Here is an 18,622-nt window from a genome sequence, read left to right on the forward strand (position 1 = left end):
GTGTATTTGTCTGGGTCTAATTTTGTGACTTTTAGGCCCAACATCTTGGATAAGTTCAACTAAAGGGTCTTGAAAACATTTTTAACATTGCAGTTCCAGCATGACATCTCTACCAAACCCTTCTTGTGCACAAACTCTTTTTAAAGACTCCAAGAATTATTTATATAAAATATGACATATAAAATTATGTTGTCGTTTGGGGGAAAACAGGGTGTCATTTGACTAGTTCAGATTGTTTTGCTGTTCTTGACTTTTGTGCATCCGTTATCTTCTTTCTGGTTATTACTTAATTTGAATGATTAAAATAATTTATTTGGCTCTTAAGGGAAAGCGGTTGCACTTTTCTTCTGTGTCTTAGCAGACACGCATTTCTGATACAGTAGTAGACTAGTGTTTCCAACATTTGTCACAGAGAGAGCATCAATTATATTACAGTTTATCTATGATTCAGATCCTTTGGAATAGACTGAGTTCTTAGCCTTCGTTGTGGTAGTATTTGATAGAAACTCCATAGCTACTCCATACCTGAAGTGATTCCTAGGTGTTCCATGTTTGCTCTAAAAGCACAGAGACAATAGCTCCAAAATTTCACAACGTTAATTTTTGTGTGTCATCATGAAAGTGTCACCATTTTTTTCTAAAACGTTTGCCCATGGCTTAAGCACCAGCCTGCTTGCCTACTTCATGCAAGTAGAAGTCTCAGTTCCTGTTGTCAACTCAGGCTGCTTGCTGATAGCCCTGCAAGGTTGATGTTCTCAGAGGAGTTATGGTGTGTGGGGCAGCTAATTTTTGGTTCTAAGGTGTTTAAATATAGTTATTTGTGCTGTGGCTAATGGCAGCTAGACGAAGTAGAGATGACTTGCTTGAGATTGAGAATGCACAGATTTAGCTGATGGTCAGACTCCACTCAGTAGCTTCCAAGTTCATTACCTATTAACAATTATAAGCTTCTCCACTGAAAAGAGCAAGATGATTTTGGTGTTTTTTTTGCTAGTGCTTCTGTTAACATTGAGTTCACAAAAGAAAGAGGTTCCCATACAGCTGTGGGAGGAGAAGATATATTCCAGGATCAGCTTCACTCTTACTCCTTCAAAAGTTTGCACAGATCTGTTTCACCTTCATACAATAAAGGCATTCTCCTAGAAGATGCACGCACTCACACAGCATCACAAAAAATTGCTGAAAAGGTATTGTAATTGCCACAAAGTATGTATTACAAAGCCCCAAAGGAAGTATATAAGCAATCTGATTGTATAATTTCTTCTTTGCTTCTTCCATAATTATAACATTATTCTAATGCTACATGGGTATCACTCTGCCTACCTGGTTACCACACACTAAATGCTACATGCTTCATAGAAAATTCTCTGTCTTACTAATTGAGAAGTGTTTTAAAAGGGAAAAAACTACAACAATAAAGCCTTGCTTCCTTCTTGCATGACAGGAAACAGTTGTGAAAATGTGAGACCATATGTACCAGCTGTATGTGTGCGTGCATGTGTGCATTTGTGTGTTTCTGTCTGTCAGTCTTCTCAAAGTCCAGTGCTGAAGGTTTCTTTTATTCCATGCTCTGTATGCATGTGAAAAGACTGACTGTTAGAGGCTGGTGAGGGGTCTAGAGAGCAAGTCTTATGAGGAGTGGCTGAGGGAGCAGGGGCTGTTCAGCCTGGAGAAGAGGAGGCTGAGGGGGGACCTTATCGCTCTCTACAACTACCTGAAAGGAGGTTGTAGTGAGGTGGGAGGTGGTCTCTTCTCCCAGATAACCAGCAATAGGATGAGAGGCAATGGCCTCGTGTTGCATCAGGGGAGGTTTAAATATAACTATTAGGAAAAATTTCTTTACTGGAAGAGTGGTCAGTCATTGGACCAGGCTGCCCAGGGAGGTGGTGGAGTCACCATCCCTGAAGGTGTTTAAAAAATGTGTAGATGTGGCACTTCAGGATATGATTTAGTAGGAATGGTGATGTTGGGCAGATGGTTGGACTTGATGATCTTAGAGGTCTTTTCCAACCTTAATGATTCTGTGATTCTATGATTTGTAAGGGAATAAAACTCTACCGCTCTGCTAGACTTTAAAAATGTGCAATGTTTGAAGCCTGAATCTTCTCCCAGTCAGAGCAACAGAGACCTTTGAGCAAACTTAGAATTTGACAAAACCAATAAGGGTATTTTACTGGCAATTTTCATGCCCATATCTCATGCAGTGTAGTCTCATTTTTGTACAAATAATCTGTGTTGGAATCACGGTGTGGGCAGTAGGGAGGTCACAATATAAACCCACAATAAAGTTGTCTGTATGTTACTAAGTGTCTGTCTGCATTTGCCTGCTAGTATTTGCTTTGAATTATTGTGATTATCTTTGCTCCTTGCCCTTTGTCTCGAAGTTAACTTTCCATCATACTGATCAGACGCTCAATTGACTCCCTGTAGAGTTGGTGTCAGTGTTCCCCGTGATTCTGTCTGATAGGAAATTCTTTCCAGTCGAAGTGTTTCTACTAGCTGAATGCAAATTGGTTTCTACATTTGAGTCACTGACTCTACTGGTTTGTTACCTATCAACATGCTCTAAATACGTGTAGGATGGGAACTCAAAAAAAAGAAATCAAAACCTAGCTCTTCTTTTTGAAATAAATTAGTTTCAGTTGACTCTTCACTGTAAGAAAAGAAATGGGGGAGATAGAGCTTCCTATGTCAGTTTTCTTCATCCATGTTACTGGTAGCAACTTGGTTGATATGTATTCGCTTGATTTTTGTCAAAACGATACATTGTGCTGTCATTTATCTCATGCACAGAAAGACTTGCAAGTTTCAGTACGTACAAATAATGCAAGCTCTTAAGGCTCTAGCCCATTGAAGATGGTCACTGTCATCTCTCACTGCCATAAAGCCTGCATAAATGGAGTGACCATATACCATATTTCACAATAAGTAACCATTTTTGTTAACAAGTGATGGGAATTAAGATCAGACTCCACGATCAATGTATCAATTCTTTGGAATTAAATAATCCAGTTAGTATGCAAAAATGTGCTTCTCGTTATTTTTTCCTACCCACAATGTAATAGATGCAGTCTTGAAACTTAATATGTGGTTTCACTATCCACAACTACAGGAGAAGTTATTTATACATCTACTACAATTGATACTGTGCTATTTATTAATGCCAGGACCTTCTTTCTTTTTCCTCCTTGTGCTCCCCCCCACCCTATTTCCATCAGTCACTGTTTTTTCTATGAAGAAAAAAAAAAAGTATTTAATCCAGTTAGAGAATTTATGTTTTCCACCACTAGACAGTCAGCCCTTCACTCATCATTTATTCCTACTTGTTTGCAGTGTTTTGATTCCCCACAATCTAGTTTATAATGTCATTAACATAGGGTCAGTGCTACTAATACATTCTTAAGGTCAGCTGTTTCTCAGTTTCTTGGCTACCTGGCAAGGCTGGTTTGGCCTTTATGAATAACCTTCCATCGACTATGGGAAATGTGCAGCAAAAGTCTTGCAGATAATCTCTTTTCTACAAAGTAAATAACATATCCATGCTTTGGTTTGGATTTCTGTTGGGGGGCATAGTGGTAAATGATGATTTAAGGTGGTTCATTGACAACTCTCATTGCATCCTCTGGCTGCTTCCCGTCTTCTGTGTTTATTAGCTTCTCTTCCCATTGCATTGTTTCTGCTGCTTGTACCAGAATTATTGTGGTAACTGTTCAAGAGCGCTCCCAGGCAGCCATCTGCCCTGTCTACAGCTCAAACCCCCACTGGCACTCCATGCTTCACTGCTGTAGTACAACAGAACTGGTTGAGATCTCCCCAAGGCAGGGCCTTTGGCAGTCCTGGGGTAAAGGGGTGATGTACTTTGAAGAACAAATACATTGTAATTATGAAGTGACCATTTGTAGCTTCCAGGTTCTTTATTTTTCATGCAATATTTACATAATGATCTTACCAAACTTATCTCTGTACACAAGATTTTCTGCTCCACCTAACTCATTTAATTCCAGTCGTAGTGGAATCCTCTAAATGATCCATTGCCCCTTTTTTATTATTATTCCTATAGAGACTTAGACATCTATGTCAGCTATTTCAAATACATTGAATGTGTCACCCAACTTTAAACAAGAAAGGGTGACACAGTATGAAAGTAATGTGTAGTTTTATAGCTATGTAGCATTGGAGAAAAGAATTGGAAACCGAGAGTACATGGATTTGAAAGTCATCCAATTTTTCCTTTTAGAGACTCAGTCCTTTGTCAGTTCCTGTCTACTTGAATAAGAATGAATATGTTGAGTGATCTCATCAGCATGGCAAGAATATGGAGGCAGTAGATAGGAAACAAAGCTAACTTCCTTGCCAGAGAGGAAGATGTAATTGAATGGCAGTGTAAGCATGATGACATCAGTTAAGATATTGCTGCAAGCTGAAATAGAGACATTTTAACCAAACCAAAATAAAATACGTAGTGAAGGTTTTATTTCAGGGTATCTTTATTCCTGTGAATTTGTAGCTGAGATTTAATGCTATTGTAACACAGACTAGTATTTTGTTTAGTTTAGTATATGGGGGATTTTTGTTTTATGACTATATATTGTAAGAACATAATAAGTTTGTAGTAGAACATTAAAGTTTTTAATACAGATTATTCAAATGCTAGGAAACGTGAAACACAATGTTGATAAAACAATCCTTACTTTGTGCCCATGTGGATTATTGTGCTGATTGATGATACCGAGTAACATAGGTATGTCATAAAATCTACTGATCAGACATGATACATTTTTTTTCTCCCAGACATTTGTTCCTGGGGAGAGTCAGCAGAACACCAGTAATTCTTTCTCTGAATATGGGTGTGAATACAAGAAATAATTTTGATTAATGATTGTTGTAATTCTTGTGTCTTTTCAGCTGTTAGATTATGAAATGTATAATAGCTTTTTGCTCTCTTGTCTGAAATTTGTTAAAAATTCATGAATAAGCTGCTTTGTTCCTCTTCAATTCTCTTTTTCACCAGATACTTTTTAGATCAACGTTACTTCCTTTCCTCTCATCTCACCATATTACAAAATACTTACACTAACGCCCAAGAAAGCTGAATGTTGTTTATAGCCAGTCAAATCGAAACAGCCCTTTTGCATACATGTTTTTCCTGTCTACATTTTATTTCTATTATTATTTGTTCAGCACCAACAGTGATAAAGATGAATGCAGGGAATATTTTCAAACTTTATGAAGTCATTGAGTCAAGATAGAGTAGGTAAAAGCATATATTTACTTAATAATATTTAATAATTCTTCTACTACAGGAAGTCTACCAGTGTGCTAAAGTCTTGTAAAGAACTATTACATTCCAAATAAATAGCTGTAGTTTCACGGAAATTAAAAAATTGCCAACAGACTGCTACTGACTGCATATATATGAGAATGTTTATTTATGAACCCATTTATCATTTTTGGTGATGATACTTAGACAATACTTTCAAGCATTGTCAGAAGTATTTACTTGTATCATGGAAGTAATATCAAATGATAGAAGGCTTATAGATGCCTGGCATTCAGAGCCGTCAGTATTCCTAAACTATGGAACAGTACATAGAACAAGAAAGCACAGCAGGTGATAGAGAAATGGCTTTAGAATGGCCATTCATTTATTTTGAAATTCACTTTTGAAATTAACTGTATGTTAATTAATTTATGTGCCAGTAGTTTAATAGTCTCTAAATTTCCCGTTTACCTTATCCTTACGTTTTACTACATGTACTTTAAAGAATTGCTTTTGTTTCAGGATAATCTGGATAATGGCAGATTTGAATGTAGAAAGGATACTTCAACTCAGTGACGTATATTAATAATCGATATCGTATCAGCTAGTTAAAAATTACTTTTCAACTAGAAAAAAAATCTTTTGGGTTGAGACTTTCAGCAGAAGCAGAAATATGAGTGTGAAATTGCAGGGACTAAAATATTTATTTAAGTAATATGGAAAGCGTATTTGATAAAATAAACTCCTCCAACACTCCTAAAATCCTGCATATCTAATCTTCAGAAATTATAATGAATTATGTTTTCAATTTATGTATACTCTTTTTAGAGATGATGAAGTCCAAAATGAATGATTTAGGAAAAATTCAACTTTATTTATAGAGCATATACCAGCATGTATTGAGCTTAAAAGCTTAATATACGAGAGAGATATATATAAAATTTCTGCTTGAGTACTCGGTATCATATTTTAATACATAGCTTGTACTCATGCATGCCTGACACTGAAATTAACAGATGTTTTGCCAGTGTAAGACCTATGTAATAGGACTTATTTGCTGGACTAAATAGAGATCTTGAAAAGTATAAAATATGAAGACCATTCAAAGGAGAAGCATTAATCTTAGAACAGTTGAGTTGAAAGTAATTTTTCCCTTTCCCTCTTTTTATTTATTCTGTTTACTTTTTGACTATTTCAAAATTTCATATTAGAAAAAAAAGAAGGCTCTGTAGGAGTAGGATCAAATGCCTGCACTCGGTGGCTGTGAGCTTAGTGGTAGCAGCAAACAAACCTCTCCATATGGCTTAGCTCCACGGGAGAGTCGAAGAATCATTCTTCGTATGGATTACAAGAAAATAAACAATTTTATTGGCGCACTTCTCAGATAAAGCTCTTATCTAGTTTTTTCAAGTTTGTTGCCTACAAATTCAAACCAAAACTTGTGGTTTTGCCAACTTGTGTTTTTGGCATAAGGTTTCTTGTAATGATTTAGGGAAAAAATGGGATGAAGTAGAAAATGTTTAAGTCTCTGCTTTCAAAGAGTGTGATGAAAAAGTTTCCTTGGTTTGGTAGGTTGCTGGAGAAAGTCCAGCTGGAGAAATGTGGGAATACATGTAAGTCTATTTCTAAGTGGTCAGCTTTTTCCCATATGAATGGGAAACACTCAAGATAAAATAGACTTGGTTTCCTTTGGGATTTTTTGTTTTTAAAATTCTCATGAACTACTACAAATGTTTCATTTAGTATGAAGTATTTTTACTATTGTTGTGGTGGCTTTGTAAATGACAGAAAATTCAAACCACCAGCTAATTATTTTGGTAGTTTTCTTGACATCAACTGGCAAGCACAACAACGTGCAAAAACCTGTGCTGGTAGCACAGATAACAGTAGTAAGCACATCTTAGAGAAATGGGTACTCCTTCACCAGCCAGCAGCTTTATTAATTCTGTATATTTTGTATGCAGTGAGTGGCCCATTTCATATCAGCACTGCCATCATATATATATATGTGTGTATGTATATATATGTATACGAGTGAACATTAAATGGAGAAAGCAACAGTGAAAAAGCATTGTCAAGCTGAAGAAGGAACCGTGATCTTTGGGAATCATCGTCAAAGAAACGGTTGCTTTTAGAATAAATGTTCATGAAGTTTTTTGTTAGGGCGGTGGTTTTTTTTTTTTTTTTTTGGTCTGCATTGTTGGTGGTTGCCGAGGCAGCTTGATTTCCATGGGAAATGCCACTTTTTTCACTTTAAGCTGTTTCACAATGCCTGTTTCTACTGTTCTTCTATAGTGCCATTGCAAGAAGTGTGCATACCCATTCTTTTAGTCTTGATATTGTGCAGATGCATCCCCAGTATAAGCATTCTTATAAACTTTTAAAAAATACTATATAAAGAAAGTAGTATAGCTGTTAGGCTTGTGAACAAAAGTGAATAATGAATCTTGCAGTGGAAGCAAAATGAAAGCTTGTTGAGTCTAAAACTAAAAGGAACTAGAAATAGGAAAGAGTTTTTAAATAAAGAAACTGATCAATTTTCAGTGGCATCTGAAGCAAATGACAATATTTTGTTGTAGCTATATTGAACCTGTGGTGTCACGATTTTCTGATGGTTTGTGCGTGCGTGTGTGCGTGTGCGTATGTGTGTATGTTTCTGTTTTGTTTTGTTGAACTCCCAGGAAGAGGTTTAAACATGAAGGCAAAACTTTCAAACCTTAGCATGGCTAAATATGAAGCGAAGCTGCCATATTTTTTTTTCCTTTTTGTGCCTCCATCTAGATCTGTCACATAATTTAAGGAAAAAAGAAAGATACAATTTAACCACAGGAGAGCTAATAGTGTGAAAAAAAAAAAACCCTGATGAATTTTGTTTCCGCAGCACGATATTATCAAAGATTTAAGAAACAAAATTGCCAGCCTCGGCGAGAACTCTCTGGTAACAGCATAAATGTCTGTGTTGGTTTGCTTTTGAGTTAAAGGTTTATTTTTCATTCATTTAAACATATTTCTCCTTTTTACCTCTTCTTTTTTAATTTATTATTCATATCCTCTATTTAGCAAGCCTTCATTTTTTAAACCTCTTCCATCTTCCAATGTATTTTTTCCGTAACTTGGATGGAAAGTTTATGGCAGCAAAGCTGTCATTGTGGCTACTTCTGCTGCAGCTGTTCCTGCTTTTAGGTCATACATGTTTTGGGCGTTGTGTTTTTGGACATGATACTAACTGATCGTGTCATGTTCCTTTTGAGTAAGCTTTTTACCACGCCATCCGATGGACTCGTTGTCATAGGGCTCTATGCAACTTCCATTTTGCAACTTATACTGCTTAGTCATCCTCAATTCTCCAGCAAACTTCAATTAACTTGGTGAAAGTTCAAACTCATCTGGAATGAACTGTGCCTTTATGTTTGCTCTTTCTGTTCTTCTTTATGTTTTCGGTAGTAGTTTAAATTATAAAAAACAAACTTCACCATTGCTCAAGCAACGCCATGCAGTATTGTTTGTTGCCGCTAGAGAATGCAAAATATAAAAGCACAGTGTATTCTACCAAATATTCTGTTGGTAGGGTGGGCAATCTATATTGTAATATAATGATAAGTTTTGAAAAAAATTCTGAGATGCTTCTGTTATTGTGGTATTCAGCAACAACTTGCAAGTCAAGAGCCGCATACTGAGCAGTATGAAGTTATGGTCACACTATAGAAGATTATTAAGAGTATGAACTGTTGCACAAAAACACGGCACAAAAGTGCAAGTTTGATATATGCAGTATATGTATAATGAACATGGGCTTTGAACTAACCTAATGATTTACAATTGAGACGACTCTTCAGATAAACTGCTAAAAGCATACTAAAGAAAAATATCAAGGGGAGAATATTACTTGAACATGTTAAATATCTGTTCAGTAGCATTGTATGTGTTAAAATGGTCCATGATGTTGCCATAGAGCCCATATACTAAGAGAAAACGAAAAACCTTTGGAGAACTGATAGTAACTGAAGTCCTCATCTTAAATGACTGGAATTTTTACTCAGGAAAAAGAAATGGAAAAGCAAAAACTTCTGTATCAGCAAGCCAGACTGCATGACCGGGGTGCTGCTGAGATGGTTCTGCAGACAATCAGTGCTAGCAAAGGTAATGTTTTGTTGCGTAGATTATGTATTAAACCTTATTTCTAATGATCTTTGAAATTATTCTAGTTCTTATAGGGAAAAAACCTGCAGATGTTTGGCACTGAAGTGTACTTTCAAAATGCACCACCACAAGTTTCAAAAATTATTGACAGCTAATCTAGAAAAGTATAATGAATAGTTCGCATGAGATTATTATTGTTGTTGTTGTTATTTTTTCTACTGATTGAGAGGAAGGGTAAATAAGTTCATAGCTTTAGCAATGACAAAAGGCCCCCAAATTCTGGGATGTGTACTGTTCTGAAGCAGGTGTAGGCTTTGGTCCATGCCTCCCGCCCCAATATCTACTTTACTGCTGTACTTTGATAAAACGTTTCAGAAGAGTAAATGATGCCGTTGTCCCTTAGACACCATCTTACTCTAAGGTTTGATCTTTCATTGTCTGTTCTGTGATTTGTTTCTACAGTAGTATTTCCTGTTTACAAATTTCATTTACTGTAACTAAATGCTTTAGATCACTCTCATTTTCTGAAGAAACAGGAAAAAATATCTAAAGTGGCATGCAGAGGAGACACTTTGTTAAACTTGAAAGCTGGCGTAAAATTGTATGTCCAGCCTTTTAATCAACTGTTGGATGCTTTAACAAATAAAGCGTGATTTATATTCATTGAGCTCCGTTCTTCCTGCCTTGTATCTTGCTTCTTTTGTGTGCTGTGTATACATCGCACTGTATCTGTAGGCACTCAGGAAGACATTGTCACACTAGAGATCATGAAATAAAAAGTTTTACAAGAGAAACAAAAAGGGCTCTCCAGATAAATTACCATTTAAATCATTGTACGGTTAAGTTAATAGAACATTCTTATTTTTATATATGGTCTAAAAGTATATTTTAAAATAATTTTAAGGTGAGATGGGGCCAATGGTTGCAGCTACCCTAAAGCTAGGGATTGCCATCTTAAATGGAGGAAATTCTACTGTTCAACAGGTAAGTCACTCATTTGTTTTCACCCATTCTAGTCAGTATAGATCTTTATACCAAGGTCATTATTACTTTTAGTAGTGCATGATGTAATATGACTGTTTATCCTCTTACTCTTGTTCCCAGAAGAAATAGTGTACAAAAGTACCTTGTTTGCTAGGTATGTAGTGTTTATATAACTAATCTACAGAATCCAAGGCTGAAAGAAATTTGGTTTGCGCTTCAGCTACAAGGAAATTTTATGTTAAATCATTAACTTCTAGAGGAATTCTGTGAGAGGGGAGGATTTCTTGGGAGATTGCTACTGTCCTGTAGCCAGTAGAGCAAAATTGCCAACCTCAGTCTTCACCCCAAAAAGTGTTACACAACTTCAGAAGTCCTTAGCTTATGCCATGGAGATTGTTCGTGATGAAAGCAGAGAACTCAACGTTGATTTACTAATCTGTAGCAGGATAATGTGGTGAGCAGTGGACAAGTCTGATACGTTAACAGTATTCTGCACTGCAGAAGAGAAGTGGCTGATACAGAGTACGTTCAGTGTTCTGTACTAGTTGAAGGGTACCGAGTCCCGGTGGCTTCATACCTGACATTACTACGTTGCTGTAGGACAGTTTGAAGAATGCAGACAACTGGGAACAGTTAAGGTTCCAAGTTAAGCAACCACTGAAGCAGATGCATGCAGCCAAAAGCAATGTTCTCTACAAGGGCTATAGTTACCAGGAATTGACCAGAACAACCACAAACTGCATGGAAAAGCATCTACTTAAACCATTGCCAGTTCTTTGTGATGTCATGATATTAAATTACTGAGGAGCATCATGACATTTGTACATAGTTATTTAATCTGAATTTGTAATGCTACAACGTAATTTTTTTTAAATGATTTGATAAAGTCTTAACTAATCAGAATACGGAAACAGTTGTTAGTACGGTTACAAGAATACTAACACTACTAGTCTAAATTATGTACTTACAACATAAAAGCATCAGTAATACAGTTAGAATTGCTATTTTTTCAGTTGCCGCATTTCTACCCCTTTTCTCTGGTGTTATGCTCACCTTTCTGATTTTCCTTTAGGTCCTAAGATCAACTCTTCAGTCTTCCTTGGGAAGAATGTATGGGTGGGGGGAGAGGTACAGAAGTGGTTTTGAAAAGTCGTCATCATCGTCATCTGGAGTTCTTTGCTTTGATTAGTACGGTGTTGTTGATGGGGGTGTTCCTTTTCTGTGTTCTTGAGTCTACTTGGTATTACACTGATGCATTTTGTTAACACTGTCTGCTTATATGTTCTTTCATTTTGGAGGTTACTTATTACTAATTTTTCCTATTTTTTTTATGTTCTTTGCGAAAAGAGTTTTACTTCATTCACAACATGAATTCTTGTAGCATTCCTGCTAAAATTGATCTTTGAGCATTGTGATTTTTGTTCACAACTGGGACCTCCTACATCTTCACTCAACAGCACATTGCGTTATAAAATCAGAGTACATGCCACTGAATAACTTCTTGTTATTGCAATCTGTTATCAGATATTATTACACATAATAAAGCTAAAACAAATTTTAAAAACACTCACATAACTCACATCTAAAATGCACTAAGGTTATGACAAGCCCAGTCCGGTTCTGAAACGGTAGCGTCAATACAAATTTGTGGCCTAATAGTGGCAAGATTCTATTTATATTAAACACTGAATTCTGCTGTCTGTGTTGACTTCAGTTACTGTATTTATTTTCAATGTTTAGGAAGGAATATCCAAAATGGATGACCTTTTTCTCTGTGAAGGACATAAGCATTAAATGTTCTTTTAATTTTCGATACCTGGATTTTTCTCCGCAAGATTTTTATCTGTATTTGTAAATATTAGAGAGATTTAAAAACACCGACTTCACTAGTTATCTAGAATCCATATAGTATTAAGTAAACTGGATTAACAGACAGTATAGATATTAATTCTCTGTGTAAATTATTTGTGTTTTTGACAGAAAATGCTTGACTACCTCAAAGATAAAAAGGATGTGGGATTCTTTCAGAGCCTTGCTGGTCTTATGCAATCCTGTAGGTAAGAAAATATGTACTTTCAAAATTTATTATTTTGCATTTAGGTTTTATTCCACAGGATTTGTAGTTTTGGAAAGATCATCTGCATACTTTTTGCATACAGCACTTGGGGACTGTAATGTGTTAGGTTTGGGGTAAAGGACAAGGTGGTGCTTATGGTATGAAAATCTTCATACAATATGGATCTACCTTGGTAAAAGAGATCTTTTCTCAAATGTTTATGGCATTTGTGTCTACTTTACGTATGCCAGAAAACAACTCCAGAGTTAGGAGCATTCCTCAGGGTGAATTATTAACTCTGGCAGTATCCTGTAATCCTGCAGAGACCAGGTTAATGGTCAATGTTAAATAATAATAAAGATTTTGGGAAAACCCGACTTTGTTAGAAAAATTATTAGGACTTCAGAAGGGAGAAAAAGGAATGGAATGCTGTGTTTTAATAAACTGTGGGGGTACTGTGACTTTTTTTGTCCATTCGTGCTTTACAGTTTATAATGATTTTATATAAATAAATATAGTGTATATATATATATATATTTAAATGTTTTATCTATAATTCCTAAGAATAAACCATATAAATAAACAATAATCAGGCTTTCTAGATCAAGAGGTTCAGTCTTCTTTTTGTTCAAGGCTACCATGTTATATTCTTTTATTCTTAACACTGTCTTTGGTCAAGTTTCATTTTGAAATCAGTGAGGTTTCTTGCAAGCAGAAGTCCTACTGTAGTTTGTCTACTTTCATCTGACTTTCATAAACATTCTTGCTTATGAACAAAAGTTATCCATGGCTATCTGACATACTAAGCCATGAAAGGCAGAACTTTGCAGATTCACAAAGGGAAATATGTGAAAGTATATGTTCCTTAAATCTGGTTAGTTGAATACATATTCAATACATATTCAGCTTCAGTTTTTCAGAACATGGAGGGAGAGGAACCCTGAGTGGAACTAATAATGTCATTGTTTCTTAATGGACCTTGCTGCTTCTGATGAACTGGACTATAATATGCAGGTAGCCAATAGTATGGCTTCTTTTTAACCCCTAGAATGAGTATGTATATCATAAACACATACATTCCTTTTTTTGGTTGATCATAAAGAGCTAAATTCTGTTGTCATTTCCAGTGTAAAAGCAGGCTAAGTCTGTAGAGTGAAGTTTTGTAATCTTGTAGCAGATGCATATATTAAGCCACTGAAATGTATCTTCTTGACACTAGTATGATTATATACTTAAATCACAAATCTTTATCTTTCACAAAATGAAATGTCACATATATTTAATTAATCACAGGACAAATGTCATTTTTCTCATTGCAGTGTTCTTGACCTAAATGCATTTGAACGTCAGAACAAAGCAGAAGGCCTTGGCATGGTGACTGAAGAGGGATCAGGTACTATCGATTAACAGAAATGATCTGTGAAATTTTCTCTGTCACATTTTGCACAAGCAAGCTGAATTTGAAAGAACCCTGTAAATATATATCTAGAGGCTGAAGCTAAAATATGATTCCCAAGAGTGTTTTATATTTAATTGGCCTACCTAAGCCCATGCTTGTCGATAGTAAATCAGTAGCTTGCGTTGAGTTTCAGAACAGTCTCAGAGGATTCTTATCCACCATTCTGAAGAAGTGAAAACGTAACATGTAAAATCGAAAACAGATTCTAGTCACAAACAGCAGTGTTTGTGCCTGTAAAACATTTCCGAAGTCCCTAACCAGTTTAGCATAAAATGGAATTAAGAGTTCTCACCTGATTTCTTAAACCGTCTTGGCTGAAATGAAAAGTTAAGCCGTAAGTTAAATACTAGAGGTTGAGGGAACTGTATCTGCTGTTTGGAAAAAGGTCTGATGGGAAAGCTTTTTCTTTGAAATAATTCCTTTCTGTTTGTCTTTGGGGAAATACTACAAAATTTTCACTTTACTTTTGACTCGAACCAACTCGGCTTTCTACCTTCTGTGTTGTCAGTTCACTGTCATTTTCTTTCTTCTGTCTGACAGTAAGTTCTGCTACTCCCTTACTGTGATTGTCTGGAAACATTAGGCTCAACCTTATGTGATTCAATAATGCTACCAAAGCACATTTTTTCTCCTTATCTTCAATATTTTTTATGGTGCATTTTTATGTTTAAATCCTACAGTGACCTAATCTTTTAACATGTTTTTATCTTAAAAACAAGGTAAAAAGCTTGACTGCATAATCATTATTGCATTTGGGTGTTCATAATTCATATCTCAGCACTGCATATCTCATTGGCTATTGTGCCTGTAGCTCTTTTATGTGGCGTATTTCTTGATTATTCAACTGCTTGTGTCAAATCAAAACCATGAACTATTAAATATGACTGAATGACTTCAAGACCGATCATAAATGCTGCTTCTCCAAAAGTGCTCCCCCAATTTAAATTATGGGTTAAATCCTGCTGAACTTATATGAGTAAACAAAATAAAGTGAACCCAAGTGGATAAAATTTGGTCGCAAGACTGTGGATTGAGAACTGATGCAGCTACCTGGCATATAAGGTTCTGGCCATTACTTTCATGTTTTACTGAAGATTATTCTGTACAATGTTTTGCTCTTTTGGACAACATTTCTACTATTAAATAATTAAAGTTATTATTTATAATGCTGGATTTTGAAATGGATTGTCAAGATATTGGCTCATTTTTCTTTTGGCAGCTGCCTCTATTTTTAGAAATGACAGATTTTGCATGCAAATATAAATAAATATTTAAACACTGCATAATTGACTCTACCTATGTTAGAGTATTTTTGTGCTTCCTCATTTGAGGTTTTTTTTTTATTTGCTGTTTATTTGATCTTTCTCTTTTAGTACAGAACTAATTTTGCCAAAACCAATACTAACTAAATTTTGTATTTGCTAAAAAAAAATTCTCAACATTTTTTCTTTTTTCCCTGTTTCTTTTTCTTTGAACTAATTGTCCTGTCCTCCCTTCCTCAGTCATCACTCATGAGCGTGGTAATTATTAAAAACAACTGCCTATTCTTTATTTTTCCTGCTGTTAGCTTTGTGTCAGCACTGTACAGCTCCTGAACACCATTAGATTTTTTGTTCCTGTAAGACTGTTAAACGAGTGGGTTCTTTTCCATTCTTATTACGATTGTGTATTCCAAACTTCTTGTTTTTTGTGTCAACTCTCCCCACTTTGTTCTTTCTCAGGATTTGCACAGTAACTGGCACGTTAGATGTAAGAGCAGCAAGCTTTTTTAAACTCTTTTTTTTTTCTGTTCTTTTTTATTTCTTTTCGTTTTAGTGAGCCCAGTATTTGCAATGGATGGATGTTTTTAAAAAACAAAAACCTATGTATACACAAAGCCTTGTGCTGTAGTCCTCTTGTAGTATTTATGTTGTGTATTGAATGTGGCTTTATCGCTGCATTGATTTGTGCAAGTGCAGGAAATCAGTGGTGGATCCAGTGAGGATTTGAGGGTGGTTAGTAAGGAGAGGACTTGCCACTGGCTAGGTTTACCTAATGTGGTCAGGAGTTGATACAAGAAAGAGGTGGTGCATCGCTAATTTAGAGCAGTCAATAATGTTTACAGGTGGTTCTTCCTTGCTCTGAAAACTACTTACATGTTCCTGTACCTCAAAGGTTCCTTACTTCAAGTAAAGCAAGAACTTTGTAGGAGCAGTTGCTGTGAAATGCGAATTTAAAATACAAAATGTGTATACCATTCAGCAGAAACAATAAGCTCAAACACAGGAGACGTCTTTCCATTAGCCAAATGCAGGGGAGGGGGATGATCTGGATTTTTACTTGTTTTCTCAGTGGAAATTTTTTATTTGGCAGATTAACAAAATTCTACTCTTAGGATCATGTCTTTTCATTTTCTTTCTTGCTAAGCAGCAGCAATGTCAAAGATTTCTTGGCACAAAGGGATAATATTTGCCAACAGCACCTATTTATGTATTAATATCCAGCTATTGAAAATTCAAGAAAACAGAACAGAGCAAAGCCAATCAAAAAATATTGTACTTTTTCTTTTCGGGGTTACATTATTCTTGATAATATGCTATCTTCAAATAATAATACTTTTTATGTTATGAAGCACACCTTTTTCAATTTATTGAAAAATAGTTCATGTGAGAGCTGTACAGGTACTGGTATTAATACCTGATAGCATTACGAAAGCCCAGCCAGTGTGTCTGTGGGGAAACTCCTGTCATGAATGACTTCAAAGTATCCTAGATTTTATGGGATACCTGAGATCATGTCTGTCTGCAATCCTATGAATAAACATCTGTAAAGACTACAAAGGAAGTACCAAAGATGTGGAAATGTTTTCTCCCATTCCTTTTTTCGAGGGAGATACTCTAGGAGTAATTACTTACTCCTCAATTAAAGATCATTTTATTGATTACCAAGGGAACGATGTGATGTAAAATGTGCGCTGTCACCTGTTTCTCATGTCATCTGAATCTGATGCAGAAGCATATAAATGAGTAATTGTAATTGAGTTTACAACCTGTAAGCCTGAAACTACGCTTGCCAAAGTGAAAGAAAAACTGCTGTTGACACTTACGGGAATAAAGTCAACTTTTTGTCAAAGGCATTGCTATATAGTTTCTGGTCCTATGTCAACCTTGGCAATAGGTAGAAAGCCCTTTACTGAGTCAATACGGATGTGAGATTTATCGCTCTATTCCAAGTGTTTCTTTGTACTGTCGGCATCGTAAGCTCCTTGTCCTGATATTCCTCTGACTGGTACTACCTTCCCTTTCCAAACCCTGGAACCCCCACTGGTAACAACATTGATGGTTCTTTAGCAAATGTGTTTCTTACTTGTTTTTGTGGTGTACTCAATGTTGTTTCTTCTGTATGTATTTTGTTTTGATTGTTCTGTTTCCTTTTCAAAAAAGGGGGGGTCAAAACCAAAGACATGTAAAAAAGCTTGCTATCTTGCAGTGGTTTTTCATTTTTCATTTAAAACTCGTACTCTACGCTATCTCACTGTGAGTCACAAAAACCTTGAAAGTGCAATGTTTTTCTCCTTTGGAGAGACTTGTTTTACTTATCATATGGTGCAAAAAGTTTAAGATGTTAAGTTTACACTCAGATTATTTTACCATATTTCCTTTCTGTCAGCGAAGCTCTATTTTTATTTGTAATCTTTTAATACTGTATCATGGCATTATTTTGTTTCTTCATAAGTTCTCAGAAGGGTTATTTTAATAAAATGCAAATTTAGACTGAAATTTGATCTGATAGTAGGTCTTAAAGGACTTTGTTATTAAACTGACTGAGAGTGGTATACATGCCATATAATAAATAGCTATAATGAGGGTACACATCAGGGCTGTTTTCAGCCATTAATAATGTGAAATCAATAACTATGCTTTTGTCCTTCACCGACCTCACAGTTAAAGTGGGTGTTTAAATTCTGCGTGATCCACCATAACCTACATTGCAGGGGTGTTTTCCACCTTTAAATCACTGTATTTGAGCTAGTGTTTGCATTTAAAAGGGAACTTAAGTAGCTTCAGTTCAAAGAAAGAGGGAGAATTATTAAACTTGGACACATGCACTTTCAAGGAAAAAAATAATCTATTTCATTTTTCATTCAATCTTATTTTCATTTCCTACACGTAATACCTCCATTCCTATATATCACAAACACAAGTTACCAGTTTTGCAGAAACTGCAGGCTTCAAGCCTTTGTGTGTTTAGCCATATCATTCACATACAGCATGAGCAATGGCAGCATTTTAATGTTGAAGCAAATATATGCCAGAATATACATCATATCGACAGAAATTAAAGAACATGGTTTCATGACAACCTGAGTCATACTATATGCAGTGTGTATGATTGTGAGTAGATTATCTATGCAAATCTTCATGTGTACTGGCATGAATTTGCGTGCACAGCAGCAAAGGTTGTTCTCTTAGATTTTCTAGAAAGAAATGGATCTGCACTTCAGTTCTGTAGTTGCCAGTGAGACACCTCTTGCAGTCAGTAAGTAACATCTCAAAATTGAAATTTCTGACAATACAAACACTGGTTTTAGTTAGATTTTGATTCGCTGTAGAAATTGAAAACCAGGATTGTTTTAAATCTCAATGTGGCCAAGCTGTTGGAAACGGGTTTTTTTGCTTCATTTTGAAATACATAAAAATATTTCCAAAAGAACTGGACCTTTCAGTTTACGTGAAAAGATGTA

At 35.7% G+C, this 18,622-nt stretch overlaps 1 protein-coding gene across 9 annotated transcripts in view; it reads left to right on the top strand.

Annotated features, from left to right (window-relative positions):
- RYR2 (ryanodine receptor 2) overlaps positions 1 to 18,622 on the top strand; it is a 449,014-nt gene that overhangs the window by 386,206 nt on the left and 44,186 nt on the right. For 5 of the 9 annotated variants that reach the window (XM_075412466.1, XM_075412474.1, XM_075412467.1 and 2 more), the window contains 5 exons: positions 9,301 to 9,400; positions 10,305 to 10,384; positions 12,365 to 12,441; positions 13,760 to 13,833; positions 15,402 to 15,419. In XM_075412466.1, coding sequence (XP_075268581.1) covers positions 9,301 to 9,400; positions 10,305 to 10,384; positions 12,365 to 12,441; positions 13,760 to 13,833; positions 15,402 to 15,419 — 349 coding nt within the window. The remainder of the gene's footprint in view (positions 1 to 9,300; positions 9,401 to 10,304; positions 10,385 to 12,364; positions 12,442 to 13,759; positions 13,834 to 15,401; positions 15,420 to 18,622) is intronic. The other 4 variants (XM_075412469.1, XM_075412479.1, XM_075412470.1 and 1 more) reach the window with 1 other exon arrangement.

Source organism: Opisthocomus hoazin, chromosome 2 (genome assembly GCF_030867145.1).
Source record: "Opisthocomus hoazin isolate bOpiHoa1 chromosome 2, bOpiHoa1.hap1, whole genome shotgun sequence".
NCBI lineage: Eukaryota > Metazoa > Chordata > Aves > Opisthocomiformes > Opisthocomidae > Opisthocomus > Opisthocomus hoazin.